This window comes from Mustela lutreola, chromosome 12 (assembly GCF_030435805.1).
Source record: "Mustela lutreola isolate mMusLut2 chromosome 12, mMusLut2.pri, whole genome shotgun sequence".
In the NCBI taxonomy this organism is placed as follows: Eukaryota; Metazoa; Chordata; class Mammalia; order Carnivora; family Mustelidae; genus Mustela; species Mustela lutreola.
Window position 1 is genome coordinate 11091754 of NC_081301.1, and position 15830 is coordinate 11107583.

General features: G+C 44.7%; 1 protein-coding gene across 8 annotated transcripts in view; it reads left to right on the forward strand.

Moving 5' to 3' along the window:
• Window positions 1-15830, forward strand: part of DENND1A (DENN domain containing 1A) — a 496023-nt gene that overhangs the window by 329559 nt on the left and 150634 nt on the right. For all 8 annotated transcript variants that reach the window (XM_059142351.1, XM_059142348.1, XM_059142354.1 and 5 more), the window contains one exon: window positions 12244-12369. In XM_059142351.1, coding sequence (XP_058998334.1) covers window positions 12244-12369 — 126 coding nt within the window. The remainder of the gene's footprint in view (window positions 1-12243; window positions 12370-15830) is intronic.

Sequence of the window (15830 nt, forward strand, 5' to 3'; positions counted from 1 at the left end):
AACTTAATGCTTTCTATAGCCTGAGTGGTGCTCTTTCATAACACACTTTCTTATATGAGGATATATGTAATGGGACATTAAAATGTATTCTTTTTTGACCCAGAAATTTGACTTCTAAGATTTTTTTTTCCTGTCAAGTATTTCTACATGGAGAAAGCCACGTAACCAAACAGCATTGTTTATGTTATGTTAACCAAAGTTAGAAGCAACTTTATAATCTGAAATTAAGGGGAGTAGTTAAGGTGATCTAACCTATTGCTATTCAGTGCTGTGTACCCTGAAGTCATTAAAAATGATGGTTATGAAGATTATGGGCAACACAAGAAATGCTAAAGATTCAATTTAGAGAAGAAAGCAGAATATTAAGTGACATATCCACTATGAGAATCATGAAGAAAAACAATTAGATACCCAGAAATAAAAGATTTTTAAAACACCTTCCAAATTGCCAACAGTAGTGTATTAAGACAGTAACATTGTGGATTAGCACTTTTTCTCCTATTTTCCAGATTTTCTATAATATGACTATTACCAGTTTTATAATGGAAAAATCATCTTTCCTCCTTTCATCTGAAACACTGGAATGTTTTGGCTTTGGGCCTCATGGCTTGTATGTCTTCAGGTGTCTGCCTGTCACCAGTCATTCATCCTTCATCCTTTTAAGTAATTGTCTGTAGGTCTCTGTTCTGTGTTGGCCAGTCTCCATGACAGTGTCCACTCCATACCTTGTAAGTTTCATGCAGAGAGAGAGAGAGAAAGAGAGAGAAGGAGCATCGTGATCCATTGGGCCCTGCCCTGAGTGTGTGTATATGATTTGTCAACAATCAAGTATTTTATGGGAGTTTATGGGACTTCATTAAAGATGCTGGAGCAGGAGCACTGTGGGACATCAGAAGAGACCTCAGCAATAAACCGCAACTCCAAGCTTTGGAATGCAGTAAATGTTTAAGAGACTTCCTTCCTTTCATTACTGAATTTTACTTTACTTTTATACCAGTAAAGAGTTGTGTTTTATTGGTTGAAATTTCTTGATTCCGTTTCCCCAGGTCTGTTTAAAAGCTACATTTTATCTTTGAGGATGTTTGGCTCGTGGTAGAGGAAATGCTGCCAGCGAATTCAATTTACTGGCAGAGCTCACAGATATTGTACACGGATTTCTTTTTTTCTTCTTTTTCACAACTGCTACATAAACACAGCTGGGTTTAATATTTGTCGTAACAAAGATTTAACTTGAATCATTTTACTCCGGGTAATTAATGCTTGGAATCTCGGCTACTTTTTCGTCCGTCCGCTTGTAATCCCCTGCATTGCTTCACTCCGGCTATCTAGATAATGAAGTGCGCTCCTCTAGGTCTTTGCCCTGCCTTAAAACTGCTTAATATTTGGCCGTTCCCACTAGAGAGCAGATGCTTTTCTTTGCAAGAATTGAATTTCTGTCAGCTCTTTTATGCATCATGTGTTTGGAACTGTAAGTGGATCAAGTTGTTCATCACAGCAGGGACACTGTGAAACACATCTATTATACACACTTCCCACCCCCCCCTTCCTGTTTTTTTCTCCCCCGAGGAGGTGGAGATGCCCAGATCCCGTTGGGAGATATCTCACTCCGTGTGGATGTATCCATGTGATCCACCAAGGATCCGGCCTGGCTGCATCCCTAAGCATGGAAATTCTATATCCATTCAGCCCAGCATTGTTGCTGAGACAGATCCTGCTTTTATCTCTGTAAACACCACGCACTTCATTAACTCCCAAATATACACCAAGTTTGGGTCACTAAATAAACCCACCAGGCTTAGCATAATGAGTGACATTTCAGTAATTGATGCCCTAGAAAATGTTAATTGTGAGTCCATTATTCTTTTCTATGCTGCAACAATGGCTGTGTAGTTTTGGCTTTGGAGTTGAGTTGTGTGGAAGAATGGTGGCCATCTATTAGGCTCCTACTGTGTGCCAGGCACTGTGCTAGAAGCCTTGAAAATCTTGACATTTAATCTACATAACAATTCTGAAACAAATGTCTGGTGGGGGGAATACTTTACCCCTTTTTTATAGAGAAGAGAAGAGGTTAAGTAACTTGCCTAGAGGCCTCCAGCAAGCAGATAGCCAGCCTCGGAGGCAGAATTTGAACCCAAGCTCAATCAACACACTTCGGTGTGTTGTACCTTCATGCTCAGGGTTTGCTAGACAATACATTCATCCATCAGTCAGTCAATACACTGATCCATTCCACATGTCTATCAGGACCACGTGGCATCTCTGGCCGGTTGGCTTTTACCAACGCCTCCGTGTCCACCAAACTCTGAGCTGCTCAGGTGATGTTTGCAGTTGGTCCTTCAGTTTTGCTTTTTCTATCAGAGCTCAGTGTGCATCTAATCCGACTTCCCCAAGCAACTGCCCGTGTTCTTACAGTTTGCATTTTGCAATTTTGGTCCCTAGATTGAGCTTTGAGCTGATGGCTAAAAATTCCAAATCTGAGTAGTTTAATTTGTCAACGTTGCTTTGAAAAGCCGGAGTCTTGATGATGTTCCTGCTGTGATGCGCTCATCTTTCAGGTCTCAGATAGTGCTGCTGAGGGCAAAAGTGCATTTTGGTGCATTTTTAATAGATATCATTCAATTTGCAGGAGTCATTCTGGGACATTCACGTTCTGCCTGAAATACCGCTGGTCTATAGAATTAATTATGGTTAAGCAGATAGGTGGCTTTTGCCCATGAAGAACATCATTAATCTCTTGATAAACATTTTTAGTTAACGATTAACTTTAGTCTTTCTGCAAATACTTTTCATTAGAACCAGGCATTAGTGGCCTGGTTCATTAGAAATAGACCAATCCCTTTTATTTTCGATTTGCAGTCCATTTTGTTGTTGAAAGATGTTGGCATTTAAAAAAAAGAAAAATTGGCGGAGGATATACTATAAAAAATTAAAAAACTCAAAAAACAAAACAAAACATGTATAACATCCCTCTCGCAAGTGCGTATCTGTTTTTTCAAAGGTAACTTACATTTGTATTTTGTGCCTTGTGTTTGCAAGAGAATGGTTCTTGGTTTATTCATGTTGACAACTGAAAAGCCTTAGACCTAATTAAAAGAATTTCCACGAGCACCTTTACTGAACCATTTCATTACGCGGCACTGCACAGATTGCATTGTGAAACATGGTGATAGTTTAAATCTGACCTTTAAACCTAAACTGCCAGAAGTGTGGGGGAGAAAACCCTTCTCTAAGAATACTCCCCAGATGCATATATATGGATATAGGCATACACGTATGCACATATTTGGTTAGAAATAATCCTTTTATTGAATGACCATCTAATAATATAAATACACATTTATTCTGAGCTCAGATCTTGCTTGTAGCCTCCTTGAGCTTGGGCAGAATTTTCAGCTGCATTAATTGTGTGTGGGGGGGTGTGGGTGTGGGTGTGTGGTGTGTTAAAGCTAAATTGTTTTATAGGGAAAACAAAGACAATTTCACTTCCTCTGGGCAAAAAAAAAAGCACTTGGAGGAAAAAGAGTATTACAGATAGGTAGAAAAACACAAAAGTTGTTGCTGCTGTGTTTCAATTTAAAATGCAGAGGGACTTGGATTAAACACACGGGAGGGTCTGGAGTGCTTTTTTGTTTTAAAATTGTGCTTTTTTAGTCCCAAGAATGTCATCCTGCGGACTCGATAGTTTGTTCTCAAGATGTTCAACAAAGCCATTATAGCATATAGTGAAGTAGCCATTCACGTAATGAAAATTGATCCTTTTGTCTAACAAAAGCTGCTTAGATTGTAAGGCTCGCCTCTAACTTTCTGACTTAATGCTCGACCAGTGAGATGTCAGGAGAGACAGAGGGAGCAGAAACCTGGGCCCCTAGGGTCATAGCCAGCTCCAGCTTGGAGCTCCACATAACTAGCACAGGCCCCACTCCCCCATGGAGAACTGGGATCTTTGAGGGGAAAATGGGATGCAGAAGAACCAATTAAAGCCAACTGAGGTCAAGGTACAACCATGTTCTCAAGAAAGAAGCAGAAAAGCAAGGAATGAAAGGAAGCAATAATGGAGATATATTAAGTTGGGGAATAAATAAACCAGTATCAAGGACAGATCTAATTTGCTGATTTTAAGAAATCCTGGCACCAGTGAGAATCAATGAAATAGCATAGACTTTGGAGTAAGACAGACTTGGGCTTGACTTTGGCCTCTGCCCTTTGCTATGTGACATGGAGCCGAGGCTCACTTTCCTTGTCTATGTAGTGGGGATAATCCTGCCTGTCTAACCTGGTTCTGAAGTTTTAATACAACTGGGTTTGAAAACACCTGCCATGGCATTTGGTATCTAGTAGGGGAGTTGATAAACACTAATTCTTCTTGCTTTTTCCTAATGAATTCCTGGTTTTCCCAGAAACTTGTTACTGTGAGAGACAGTGGGGTGGGATTACCTTTACATTTCAAGACTTTTTGCTTCAAGTGGGAGCCAAGAACTAAGGCCTTGGTAGATACACTGCCATTTTTCGCTACCAATGTGAAGTAGCAGAGGGCCGATGTAGGTGTGCCCCTGGAAATGGGAAAACAAGGCAGTAGTTCATTCTCACTTCTCCAGACCCAGACTCCCCCAGGAAATCTTATAACAAAGCCTTGATAGCTAGTTTCTTCTGGAAAGGAAGAATTACTTTGCCTTAGTCCTTACAGGCCGTTTTCCAAGGGGCAAAGAAAGTGTGAGTCTCTGGCCTTCCCCCAGCTGCTGCTGGGTGTCCTACTGGTCAAAACAACAAGTCTTTTAACTTCATTTCTGACACTGAGCGCTTAATGCAAGTGGGGCGGGCCCCCTGCATAGTCTGGCTTGAGACAGACTCTTTAAAAGAACGCATTGCTGTGTGTCTCTGAGGGGAAGGGCCCTGGGGAGTATAGGACAGGGAACCTTGGTCTGTTTTGAGGGATCAGACCTCGGGAGTGATTCTGTTTGAGCCGAGACCTGAAGAGTGAGTAGTCGTTGTCCGGCATGGTAGCCGCTATTCACATGCGGCTATTTAAATTTTAATTGATGAAAATGGAATAAAGTAAAACTTTTGAGTTCCTCAGTCACACAAGGCACATTGCCCGCGCTCACAGCTGCCACAGCAGACGACACGGGTGATAAATTACGGGCAGAAAAGCCAGGTGGACAGCACTGGGTTTGCGGGCGAGGAGGCGATGGTGCTGGGAGCACTCCAGAGGAGCAGGCCTCCCGCGGGGCCCGGGGTGTGAGAGAGGCCGGTGTGACTGGGGCCCAGATGGTGTGGCCGCTGCCGTGGAGGGGATACGGAGCCTCAAATCTGAAAGAAGCTGAGGCTGGTCACTCGGGGCCTCACAGGCCAGGCTAAGACTTTAGTCTCTCTCGTCCAAGCAGTGGGGAATCTGCACAAAGGCCCTCACACTCAGAAGGGCACAAAACAGAAGCTGAAAACCTCCCTGCAAGGTTCATGCTTTTTGTGCGCGATCCATGGCATTTCAGATTTTTCGTGTGTATATAAACTTATATGGATAATACGACTTTTTAAATGATTTGTGCCGTATGAATTGCTCAGCACCTTGCATTTTTGCCCCCGTCTGGCAGGATTTTGTGGACCTCTTTTCCTGTTAGAGGTGGCTAGGTGAATCGTGGGCCACCTTTCTTGCCATCTTGTGCCACCCCACCACACCTGCCACAAGTTGCAACCAAGTATTAATGAAAGAAACCTATATTTACTGAGCACAAAGAGCTTCTCTTCATTCTCGTGGGGAGGAAGATACATAAATACTGATTATACAAAAAGCTCAACACTAGGATGGTGACGCATGCCACTCGAAAGTCCCTTTTAAAGTGGTAACGAGCTACCTTGTGGCTCTTCTGGGGGAGGCTGACAGCAAGCTCTGCTGCTGGGCCCTGGTCATCCGAGGCTGTTCCCAGCCCCTTCCCGGCCCTGGGCCTGCAAAGATGAGGCATCAATGAAAGGAATGAGCTCCTGTGCCTTGAGAAAGAGCTGTTTGTTCTGACAGAGGGCATGGCAGAAAGAGGCTTTGGGGGTTTTGCTGTTGTTTTTGTTTGGTTGGGTTTTGTTTGTTTGGTTTTGTTTGTTTGTTTGTTTCAATAGAAGGATTTTGTTCAAGAATGGGGGTGGGTAAAGAATACCCCAGGCTTTTAGCATGGCATGGCCTAGAGGTCTCCAAAACTCAAGAGAGTGCTGGACAGTGTTGGACATGGAGCTTGAGCCAAGCCCGTCCGTGGAAGGCCTCGAATACTGTGCTAAGGAATTTGGACTTGATCATGTTTGCAGTACGGAGCCTGTGAAACTTTTGGAGGACTGGAGTGATGGGATGCGGCCTCTTGTTTTAGAAAGTCAAGTTCATGCAAAAGACGGATGAAACTGGGATGAAAATAGAGCCCAGCAGTTAAAAGACGGTTGCAGTGGTCTAGGGACAAAAGGAAACATGAACACCGAAGAACTGAGGCACTCGTTGTCTCCACCAGCCATTTCCAATCCTCTGGAATTTAAGCCTCAGAGCAGACGGGTATAGCAGAGACCTCATTTTACAGCAAAGGAGACGGAAGCTCAGAAAGGTTAAGAAAGTAGGAGAGCTGGATGTCCGATCCCAGACTGAGGAGTGCATGGGGACAGAGAAGTGGATGAGAGAAGTCAAGAGACCCTCGGTGAGCAGGCAGAGCAGGAACCGGGGGTAGGGAATGCTGCTCGTCATTGCACGAGTTGCGTTTGCAGTTAAGACTGGGCAAGGTGTCCGCTTTCACCGAGAATTCTGTTTTCCTTGCAGTTCTGGTTGCATCTAAGTGGTGGCTTTCTGCAGAAGGGGAATGGACGGATGGGTATTAATTTCTCTCCCCAGCCCCATTCTTCCCAATGGAGACCAGATTCTTCTAATGATCATTTACTAAAGAATGTGATCCCAGACTTTCCTCCAAGCGGAGGGGTTTGACCACTGGAAGCGCCTCTCCGGGTATCTAAACACTCACTCGCCCGCTCTTTCATTTAGCTGCAATTGCTAACTGATTATACCAGCCAAGCCCAGCTGGCCCTTCTGGGAACTCAGTCTATCTAGCAGGAGAGGTAGTGACCTCTCACCAAAGACCCACCAAGGCAGTCCAAGGGGCCAGCAGGGTGTCGTGGACCCTGCCTTAGTAGTCAGGGAAGGCTTCTAGATGGTGAGACATCTGGATCCCCTCTTTCCCTTAACCCAAAGTAACCTTTAATTTGACTACTAAGGAAAAATACCTCATTTGAATTCTTTATTTTAAAAGGAACATGTGCTTTTTAATAAAAGATAATCAAAACAATCGAAAGTGCATAAAATAGAAAGTGAAAGCATCCATCTGTAGGTAAAGTTTGATGCATGGCATTTTAGATTTTTACTACCTATATCAACATAAACTTTTAAATGATTCATGCTGTCTAGCTCTGCAACTCGCATTTTTCCTCCCATTTGGCAGTATTTTGTGGACATCTCTTTATGTCAGTTCAAATCCTGTCAGATACTTTTCAGCAGCTATGCAGTATTTCATTGTAAGGATGTGGTATAATTTACTTAATTGACCCCCATTGATAGGCACTTGGATGGTCTTTTGAAGGGTGACTAACTCTTCCACAAATAGACCAGGAAGGTACAAGAGACAATGCTGTGTGAGTTGTTGGCCTGTGTATGGGCTGGAGAGATGTGAGTGCTTCTAAATCATAATTCACTGTCAGTCCAACATACATTAAGCTGGGCTGAGGGAAGTGAGGCCAGCTGAGCAGAGTGTCACCAACTGCTTGGAGGAGTTGGGATGTTTTTCTGCAGGTGGTGATGGCCCAGGGTGGGGAGCATGGAAGGATTTTGATGGAGGGATTGAAATGACCAGATTCATATGTTTCTGAGATTACTAGGACAGCTGTGGGTGGGTGGCATTGAGGGGATACTGAGCACAGCCTGTCTAGGCAGCTGCACCACCAGTCTGGGCCAGAGAGGAGGGATGGAGCTCTGTGGCACAGTGCCAAGGTCAGGGGCACTGAAAGGGGAGGGTGGGTTTGGGATATGTGGGGTGGTGCTGATAAGATGCGGAGAACGGTGGTGGGGAGGGAAGGAGGATTACGGAATCTGACCTCGGAATCCGGCCTAGGAGACGAGCTGGTTGATGCTGCAGTGGCCAAGATAGGACAGAGAAGGCAATGGGGGTGGGGGGGGTGCATTTGAGAGAGGCTGATGCGTTCAGTGTAGCTCCTCTTCCCTTTGTTTTCTGTCTTCCTCCTGATACCTCATTAAAGGAGAAAGCGAGCCTCATCAGCATTTCTGTCGCCCCCAGATTATGCCCGATGAACCCCAATGTTAATGATTTGACCAGAACCCCCACATGGGCTCCTGGCAAGTTCAGTTTTAGATGTATGACTCTGGGTTATTTTCAGCCTCCGATTTTCATCCCTCACTTTTATTTAAAGGACAAAATGCTATCACCAGTTATCAGATGCGCATATACTTGAAGTTTCAAAGTTTGAAGTGCTGACAAAAGCTTCTCCGTGTTGCAGGGTGAGGAGAGGTCTTCAGAAGTCTTGGCCTGAGTGGTCACAGGGGCGCCAGGAGCCCAGGACCACTTGGCTGGTTTCCGACCATCTGGGGCGGGCAGGAAGGCACACACTCTTATTTGCTCAGTTACAATCAGCAACGACTTCTTTGTGTAAAATGATAATGAGGCCATTAGGAGAGGCTCACCTGAAGTGCAGCGTTGTGAATCCAAGGTAATTAAACACCTCCCGAATGAAAGGGAAAGGCCAGGGAAGGTTAAGTGAGGAATAATCCGCGGCACAGGTGGCCCAAGGCCTTTGAGGAGCTAGAAGAGTGACAGTGGCTTGCACCATTTCAAAGGATGGAGACATCACCCTCGTCCCTGGGAGAGGCAGGATTTCTATTATTGGGAGAGTTGGAAGAGGGCAATATTTTGAACCTTTTAATGAAGATGCTTTGTTTTGTTTTGTTCCATGTTGCTATTTCAAGTTGAAAGTCCACGGCAGAGTCTGCCCGGCTGCTGAGTGGTCTGCATTGCTCTGCATGGGCTCGTACCACTGTGGCCCTGGGGCTCATGTGTCCCAGAATAGGGACATCCCAGTCAGTAGGATGTGGACACCCAGGTGTTGTCCCCGACTTCACATGTCCTTTTCAGCTTATCTTCATAAGTTCTGGCAATAGGATTTTCACCATGCAGACTCTGGCCTCAAAATCTCTTGGTGTCTCCACATAAAAGTTTCTACATGCATGTTCATAGCAGCATTATTCATAATAGCCCCAGTGTGGAAACACCCCAGATGCCCGTCAACCAGCTAAATATGTAGGGTAAATAAAACATAGCATAGCCACACAGCGGAATATTATTCAGCTGTGAAAAAGAATGAAGTGGTGATAAGTACCACAGCATGGAGTCACCTTGTTTACAACGAGCTTATGCTGAGTGGAAGAAGCCGGTTACAAAAGATCTCTTATTGTATGATGCCGTTTGTATGAAATGCCCAAAATAGGTAAATCCATAGAGACAGAAAGTAGGCTAATGGTTACCTAGGACGGGGTGCAGGAGGAGGGGAGGAAAATCGGTGGGGGGTGAGACGTAACTGACAATAAGATGGGTTTTTTTGGGGGGTGATAAAAATAGTTGGGGATCAGATAATAGTGATAGTTCTACAACCTTACCATTATACTCAAAACCACTAAACTATATACTTCAAATGAGTGAATTTTATGGTCCACACACAGTAGATCTTAATAAGCTATTTAAAAATCCCTGGGGTACCTGGATGACTCAGTTCAGCGTCTGTCTACCTTCGGCTCATGTCCTGATCCCAGGGTTCTGGGATCAAGCCCCACGTCAGGCTCCCTGCTCAGAGGGGAGTCTGCTTCTCCTTTTCCCTCTGCCCCTCCTCCCTGCTCATGCTCTCTCTCTCTCTCAAATAAGTAAAACTTTTAAAATAAAAATCCCTTATCAGAAGCTTGTTAGTAAGAAATAATGTCCATGGAGCATTTTTTTTTTTTAAATTTATTTATTTGAGAGAGCATGTGCGAGTGGGGGGGGTAGAGAGACAGACTCTTCTTTTTTTTTTTTTTTTTTTTTTTTTTTGCATTTTAAAGATTTTATGTGTTTATTTGACAGAGAGAAATCACAAGTAGTGGAGAGGCAGGCAGAGAGAGAGAGAGGGAAGCAGGCTCCCTGCTGAGCAGAGAGCGCAATGCAAGACTCGATTCCAGGACCCTGAGATCATGACCTGAGCCGAAGGCAGAGGCTTAACCAACTGAGCCACCCAGGCGTCCCGAGACAGACTCTTCTTAAGCAGAGCGTGACATGGGGCTCGATCTCATGACGTATGAGATCACAACCTGAGCTGAAACCAAGAGTCACGCAACCAGCTGAGCTGCCCAGGCACCCCCAAGGAGCATTTTTAAAGTCTGTGTAATCTATCCCAGACCAGCGATCCTTAGTATTTTTAGGTTCATGGGTACCTTTAGGGATCTGAGGAAAAGTGTGGAGCCTATGCCCAGAAAAATGATCGTCACTCATTCATATTAAAAGTTTGTAGGTGGTTCATGGACCACCTGAATCTAATTTTTCTATTTTATCCTTAAATAATATCAGGCCATCAGGTAATCTTATTTCGAAGCCCATACAGATTCCTGAAATATTCTCTCGATATGTCACCTACATGCTTGAAAACAGTCATTAGGTCTACATTTTCCCTCAAGACAAAGGAAAAAAAACTCCTTACTGTACTCACAGCACTTCTGACCTCTGCCTTTTCCTCTAGTCTCGTTTCAGGCCATATTCTCCATCACTGTCTCCCCTGAAGCCATAGTCCTTTCTGTTCTCCGAGCTCCTTGTCACCACAGGCTTTTTCTCCTGTTCCCCGGACACTGTTCCTTCCCGTCTTTGCCAGGTTCTACCTAAGCTCATCCTCCAGATTTCTGTTCAAGCCTGATTTTCTCCAGGAAGCCTTGCTGACTTCCTCAGTGAGCTCTAGCATAGACTCATCGCGTAGCAACGCCGCACGGGTTTGGTATTTTCCTCACCGGAATATAAGCTTCGCGTGGGCAGGGCCCAGGTCTGGTTTTTTCCACTGTTAGATCACCGTTGACTCAAGGCTATCACATTGCCAAGTTCCAGGGATACTTTTCACATGGAACAAATACAACGTGAATGGTGTGCCCAGAAGTTGTGTAGTGCAGCAGCCTGAGGTGAATGGAAAGGTTGTTAGAAACAGACCAGGAAGCTTGGTATTGTCTCTCACATTGAGGGCAAGAGCCATCACGTCACACATGAGGATTTCCTACACTGAGGATTCACAGGAGAAATCTCTTTGAGTTCTCACTTTCAGGAAAATGCGTTTTCATTTGTGCAAGTGGTTTGTTTGTACTACATGGACCCAAAGAATCTCACAACTTGAGTTTCTCTTTTTGCTTTGACCACTAGGAGGCTCTTAAGTCAAATTTGCAGGCCAGTCTAGCCACCATGTAAGGCCTTATAGCTTACATTTATATACTAAATATTTCTGGCTGCTTTCCCAGTGCCATGGCTTTCTTAACTATTTTCCTGAATCTCTTTGAGTACATATCTGTAAGGCTGCCATGATTCCTTTAGAGTATGAAGGATGTAAGAATATATATGTTATTCCTCTAGTTACTTTATATTTAATAAACATAAGTTATAATATATTTAATAAATATATATCACATGTGTTTATGTATTTAGCATGTATCCAGAGTATGAGGTGTGAGGTATATATGTTATAAATAAGCCATTCATTTCTAATATTTGTAAATAATTTAAAGACGGAGTAGACTTTGAACTAAAATAATTTTTGTCATTTGGGCTCAGATTATAAGACTTTCAAGTCATATTCCAGTTGGCCAGTTCTTGGGCTTGTTCCTAGGCATGTAATCTAACCTCTCTGCGACTGTTTCACCCTTGTAAGACAGGAGCGCTGGTCCTTGCAAGACTGCGGAAAGAATTAAATTAGAAAATGCATGTGAACGGGCATATCTAGTACATTGAAACTACTCAGAAAATGGTTTTGTTTTTGCTCTGACTCGATACGCTCGATTGAGTTTCAGAAACCTGCTCCAATATTGAATGCGGTTTGTTCTCCAGCCCCTGAGCTGTTAATTCCATCCCCCTCCCAGGAAGTTTCTCGAGCTCTGTATGTATCGGGTTTTGCCAGCCGTCCACCCACCCTGCCCTCAACCCGCGTCTCCTTTCTCTCTGTCACCAGATCTCTTCCCTGAAGAACCGGCTAAAGAAGGTGTCCACAACTACTGGCGATGGCGTGGCCAGGGCCTTCCTCAAGGCCCAGGCGGCTTTCTTCGGCAGCTACCGAAATGCTCTGAAAATTGAGCCGGTGAGTAGCTTCTTGGCATCTATAAATCTACGTCAGGGCTGAGAAATATACCTCAGGGGTCACAGGAATTCAGCTGTTCATCTGGTGGTTGAATTCACCCAGAAGGGTTTGTGCGTCTGCGTTGTGAGGGGCTGGGGGTGCCTCCCCTTGCCTTTCCTCTTAGCATGAGGAAGCCATGCCGCTCTGTGTGAAGCGGTCACTACTCCTGTGAACGTTAAAGACCTGTCCCCTCCCTGGACAGTGGCACCAGCTGCGTGTTAAGACAGGGCCCAGACCTCTCACATACCTGCTCTCTGGGGATCTTTTCCACTTGACAAATGGGGAAATTGAGGCTCAAAAGAGATATGACTTGCTAACCCAGCAGAGGAGCTGAATAGTCCCAAAACCATGCTTTCCCTCTGTGTCTCAAGGCCCTTTTCCTAGGAAGGGGCCTCGGCTCCACCCTTGGGAAAGCAAGGCATCCTAGCGATTCACTCCTCAGGTGCTCCCAAAGTGCACTTGGCGTGCTGACTCGGCCTTCCTGAGCCTCAGTAGCCTCGTCCATTCCCCTGCCTGCCCTGTGCGGTGGGAAGTTACTGTGAAGATGCGAAGATATTTAGGGGCAACCCTAAAACCAAAAAAAGTACGAGCTCTCCCCCAGCCTCAGTGGGAAGCTCCCGCCTGATAACCCTCTCCTCTGCCTACTTCCGGCCTCTTGGCCACAGAGAATGGAGAACTGGGCTTGGGCCCAAGTCACCATGCATAGGAGGGAAACTGGGGGGTGACCTTGCCAACAGCCCTATTCTCTCAAGAGCGCAGAGCCTCCTTCATCCTGAGCCGGCCGGTGATGGCAGCCGCATCCAGCCTGGCTGGAGTGGGTCTGAGGAACCAGCCATAGGTCGCACTGCCTATAGGCCGGGACTGTTCGTTTCCGTCTTGGTTTTAACCCACGGCATTTTATTCTGTTAAATGACAAGGTGAGTTATATGTCAGGCGGTGCATTTCACGTGCAAACTCTGACAGTGAATCTTGGTTATGCTTCCCCATGAGCCACCGTTACACATTGTTAAGAATTTTTTTTTGATTACTGTGACTCCATCATGTGTCTAAGTGAGACCCAGAATAATAGTAACCACCTTGTTTTCCCTTCACCCAGAGCACACTTGCTGCCAGGTCGGGGACTCAGGAAGCAGCAGTCTGGTGCCACCATTCCTTGTTCCTTGTCTCCTGTCCAGCACTTGGGCCTGACTTTCTAAGCTGCCTCTGCTTCAGGCAATGTCATGGTCATAACACAAGGGATGTACTTTCTTTTTGCTTCCTTAGAGCTGCTTCCCTGAGGTCCACGAAAGCTCTTAGTTAAAGCAAATTCCCCATGTCTTACTTGTCTCCAAGTGAGGCAGCTCTGATTCTTTGTCCATACCCTGGGCCCAGCTGAACCAGTCAGGTCTAGTGCTCATTGGAGAGCTCATATAATTCAAGAAAGATACTGTTGTCTTTCCATCTCTGAAAGGTGAATGGGATAACTGGTCTAGTCCTTTCCTTGCGTTGCTGGGAACTGACAAACATGCAGTATTTCCACTCTTAAAATGATTTCATTTTGTCGTATGATTGTCTAGAATACAGAGGCTGTTGAATCTTGGGAGGGATTGCTGGATACATGATCTGGGCACAAGTTGTTCCTCAGAAGAATTTTATGGTTGTATTTGCACTTGACTCTAAAAGTCCCTGGGTTTGAGGACGGAAGCCCTGGAGTTCAAAGCCGGGCTCTGCACTTCTAAGCTATATGACCTTGAACAAGCCACTTCATCTCTTTAAACTTCAGTTTCTTCACCTGTGAAATGAAGCTAAGAATACCTATCATTCTACATCTCCAGATGGTTATAAGGATCAAATGAGCCATAAAATGTTTCATAGGGAAGGTAAAACTTGACCTGGGTCTGATGGCTCAGGTTTGGAAAAAGAGAGAGCGTCCCTCCATGTGGCAGGTGTGGAGTTAACTGAGTGAGCAAAGGCTTGGAGGCAGTACCCCTCATTTCCACTTTGTCTGGAGTCGTGGGTTTGGATAGGGAGAAGAGGCTGCTGGAGAGGTTGGAGCCAAATTTGACAGGGCCTGGGATGCTAGGCTAGAAGTGTGAACTTCGCCTTGTAGGAAATATCAGGTTTTGAGTAGAGATATGCTAAGACTGTTTGTCGTGTTTGACCAGTACTAGAGTGATGGACTGAAAGGGGAGTTTGAAGCAGAGACCAGGGGACTGTCCAGGAGACTCAGAAGAGAGCCCTCTGGTGGTAACACCAGGAAGAGGTACCATGAAGAAGAAATGACTAGATGCATCTGCAAAGATACGAGATGTGGGAGACGAGGGGCAAGAGATGTCAAATGTCTCCCAAGATTTGGACCTAGGAGAAGGTGATGATGCCTGTAAGTAGAAAAAGCGAAAAACTTAATGCAAGGTATTCCCAGTAGCAGTACTGATAATGGTAAAAACATGGAACAGACCTAAGTGTCCGTAATAGGCAACTGGTTAAAGAAATTAAAGTCTATCCGTATGCTAGAATATTATATAGTTATTAAAAGTGGCATTCTGAGGATAGGATGATGGGTTTGGTTGAAAACAAGGTACATTTCACTGAGCCTGGGTTGCCTTTCAGTCATAAGATGTACCATTACTCTGGGTACCATTCCGAAACAGGAAAGGGTGCTGGATCCATCACAGTTGGATGCCATCAGTTGTAAGACACATCCGGATTCCAGAGATGTTACAGTTTGAAGAAATCTGCATCTTAGAATCAATGAAATATGGCAGATTGTCGTGCCTTTGGTCCCATTTATCAGCTCCCAAATAGCTTTTTTCTGGACGGCCAGGAGGGAAGCCAGAGGGCCTGCAATTTTCTGGCCAGGCATCATCACCATGCTACCCCCATGGTTTTTAAACCATAGATTTAATTCTAGGAATTTCTCTTTATTTGAGAGATGGGCTAACAACACTTCCTATGCAAGATTGTTTGGGGAATTAATTAAAATAATTGACTGCAAAGCACAAATGAGCCCAAGAAGAGATAAGGGTTGGTGGGCATTGGCCACACGGGGGTGGCATGGGGAATGGTACTTTGGGTGAGCCTGTTTTGGGTGACAGTAAGCACGGTGCTGAGAGGTTAGGGTGCCCTCCCCAGGGCCACTTGTCTTTTAGTTGTTTCCCTGGTTATAAAAATAGCACCTGCTCTTGGTAAGGGAAAAAAAAAAAAAAAGTTTAACAGAGGACTAGAAATGAGAAAATACCCATAATCCTATCGTCTGGAGTTAAGACAACATGTTAGCATGTTTCTACCTAGGCTTTAGGGTTTCAGGATTGTTTTTGTTTCATTTAGGTTTTGGGTTTTGGTTTTTTTCCTTAAAGACAGTTGATATATTCCTGGCAAAGTAATCCACTTCTCAGTTATTTGGTTTTGCCTTTTAGTATGTTGTTTTATGTTTTAGTATGCTG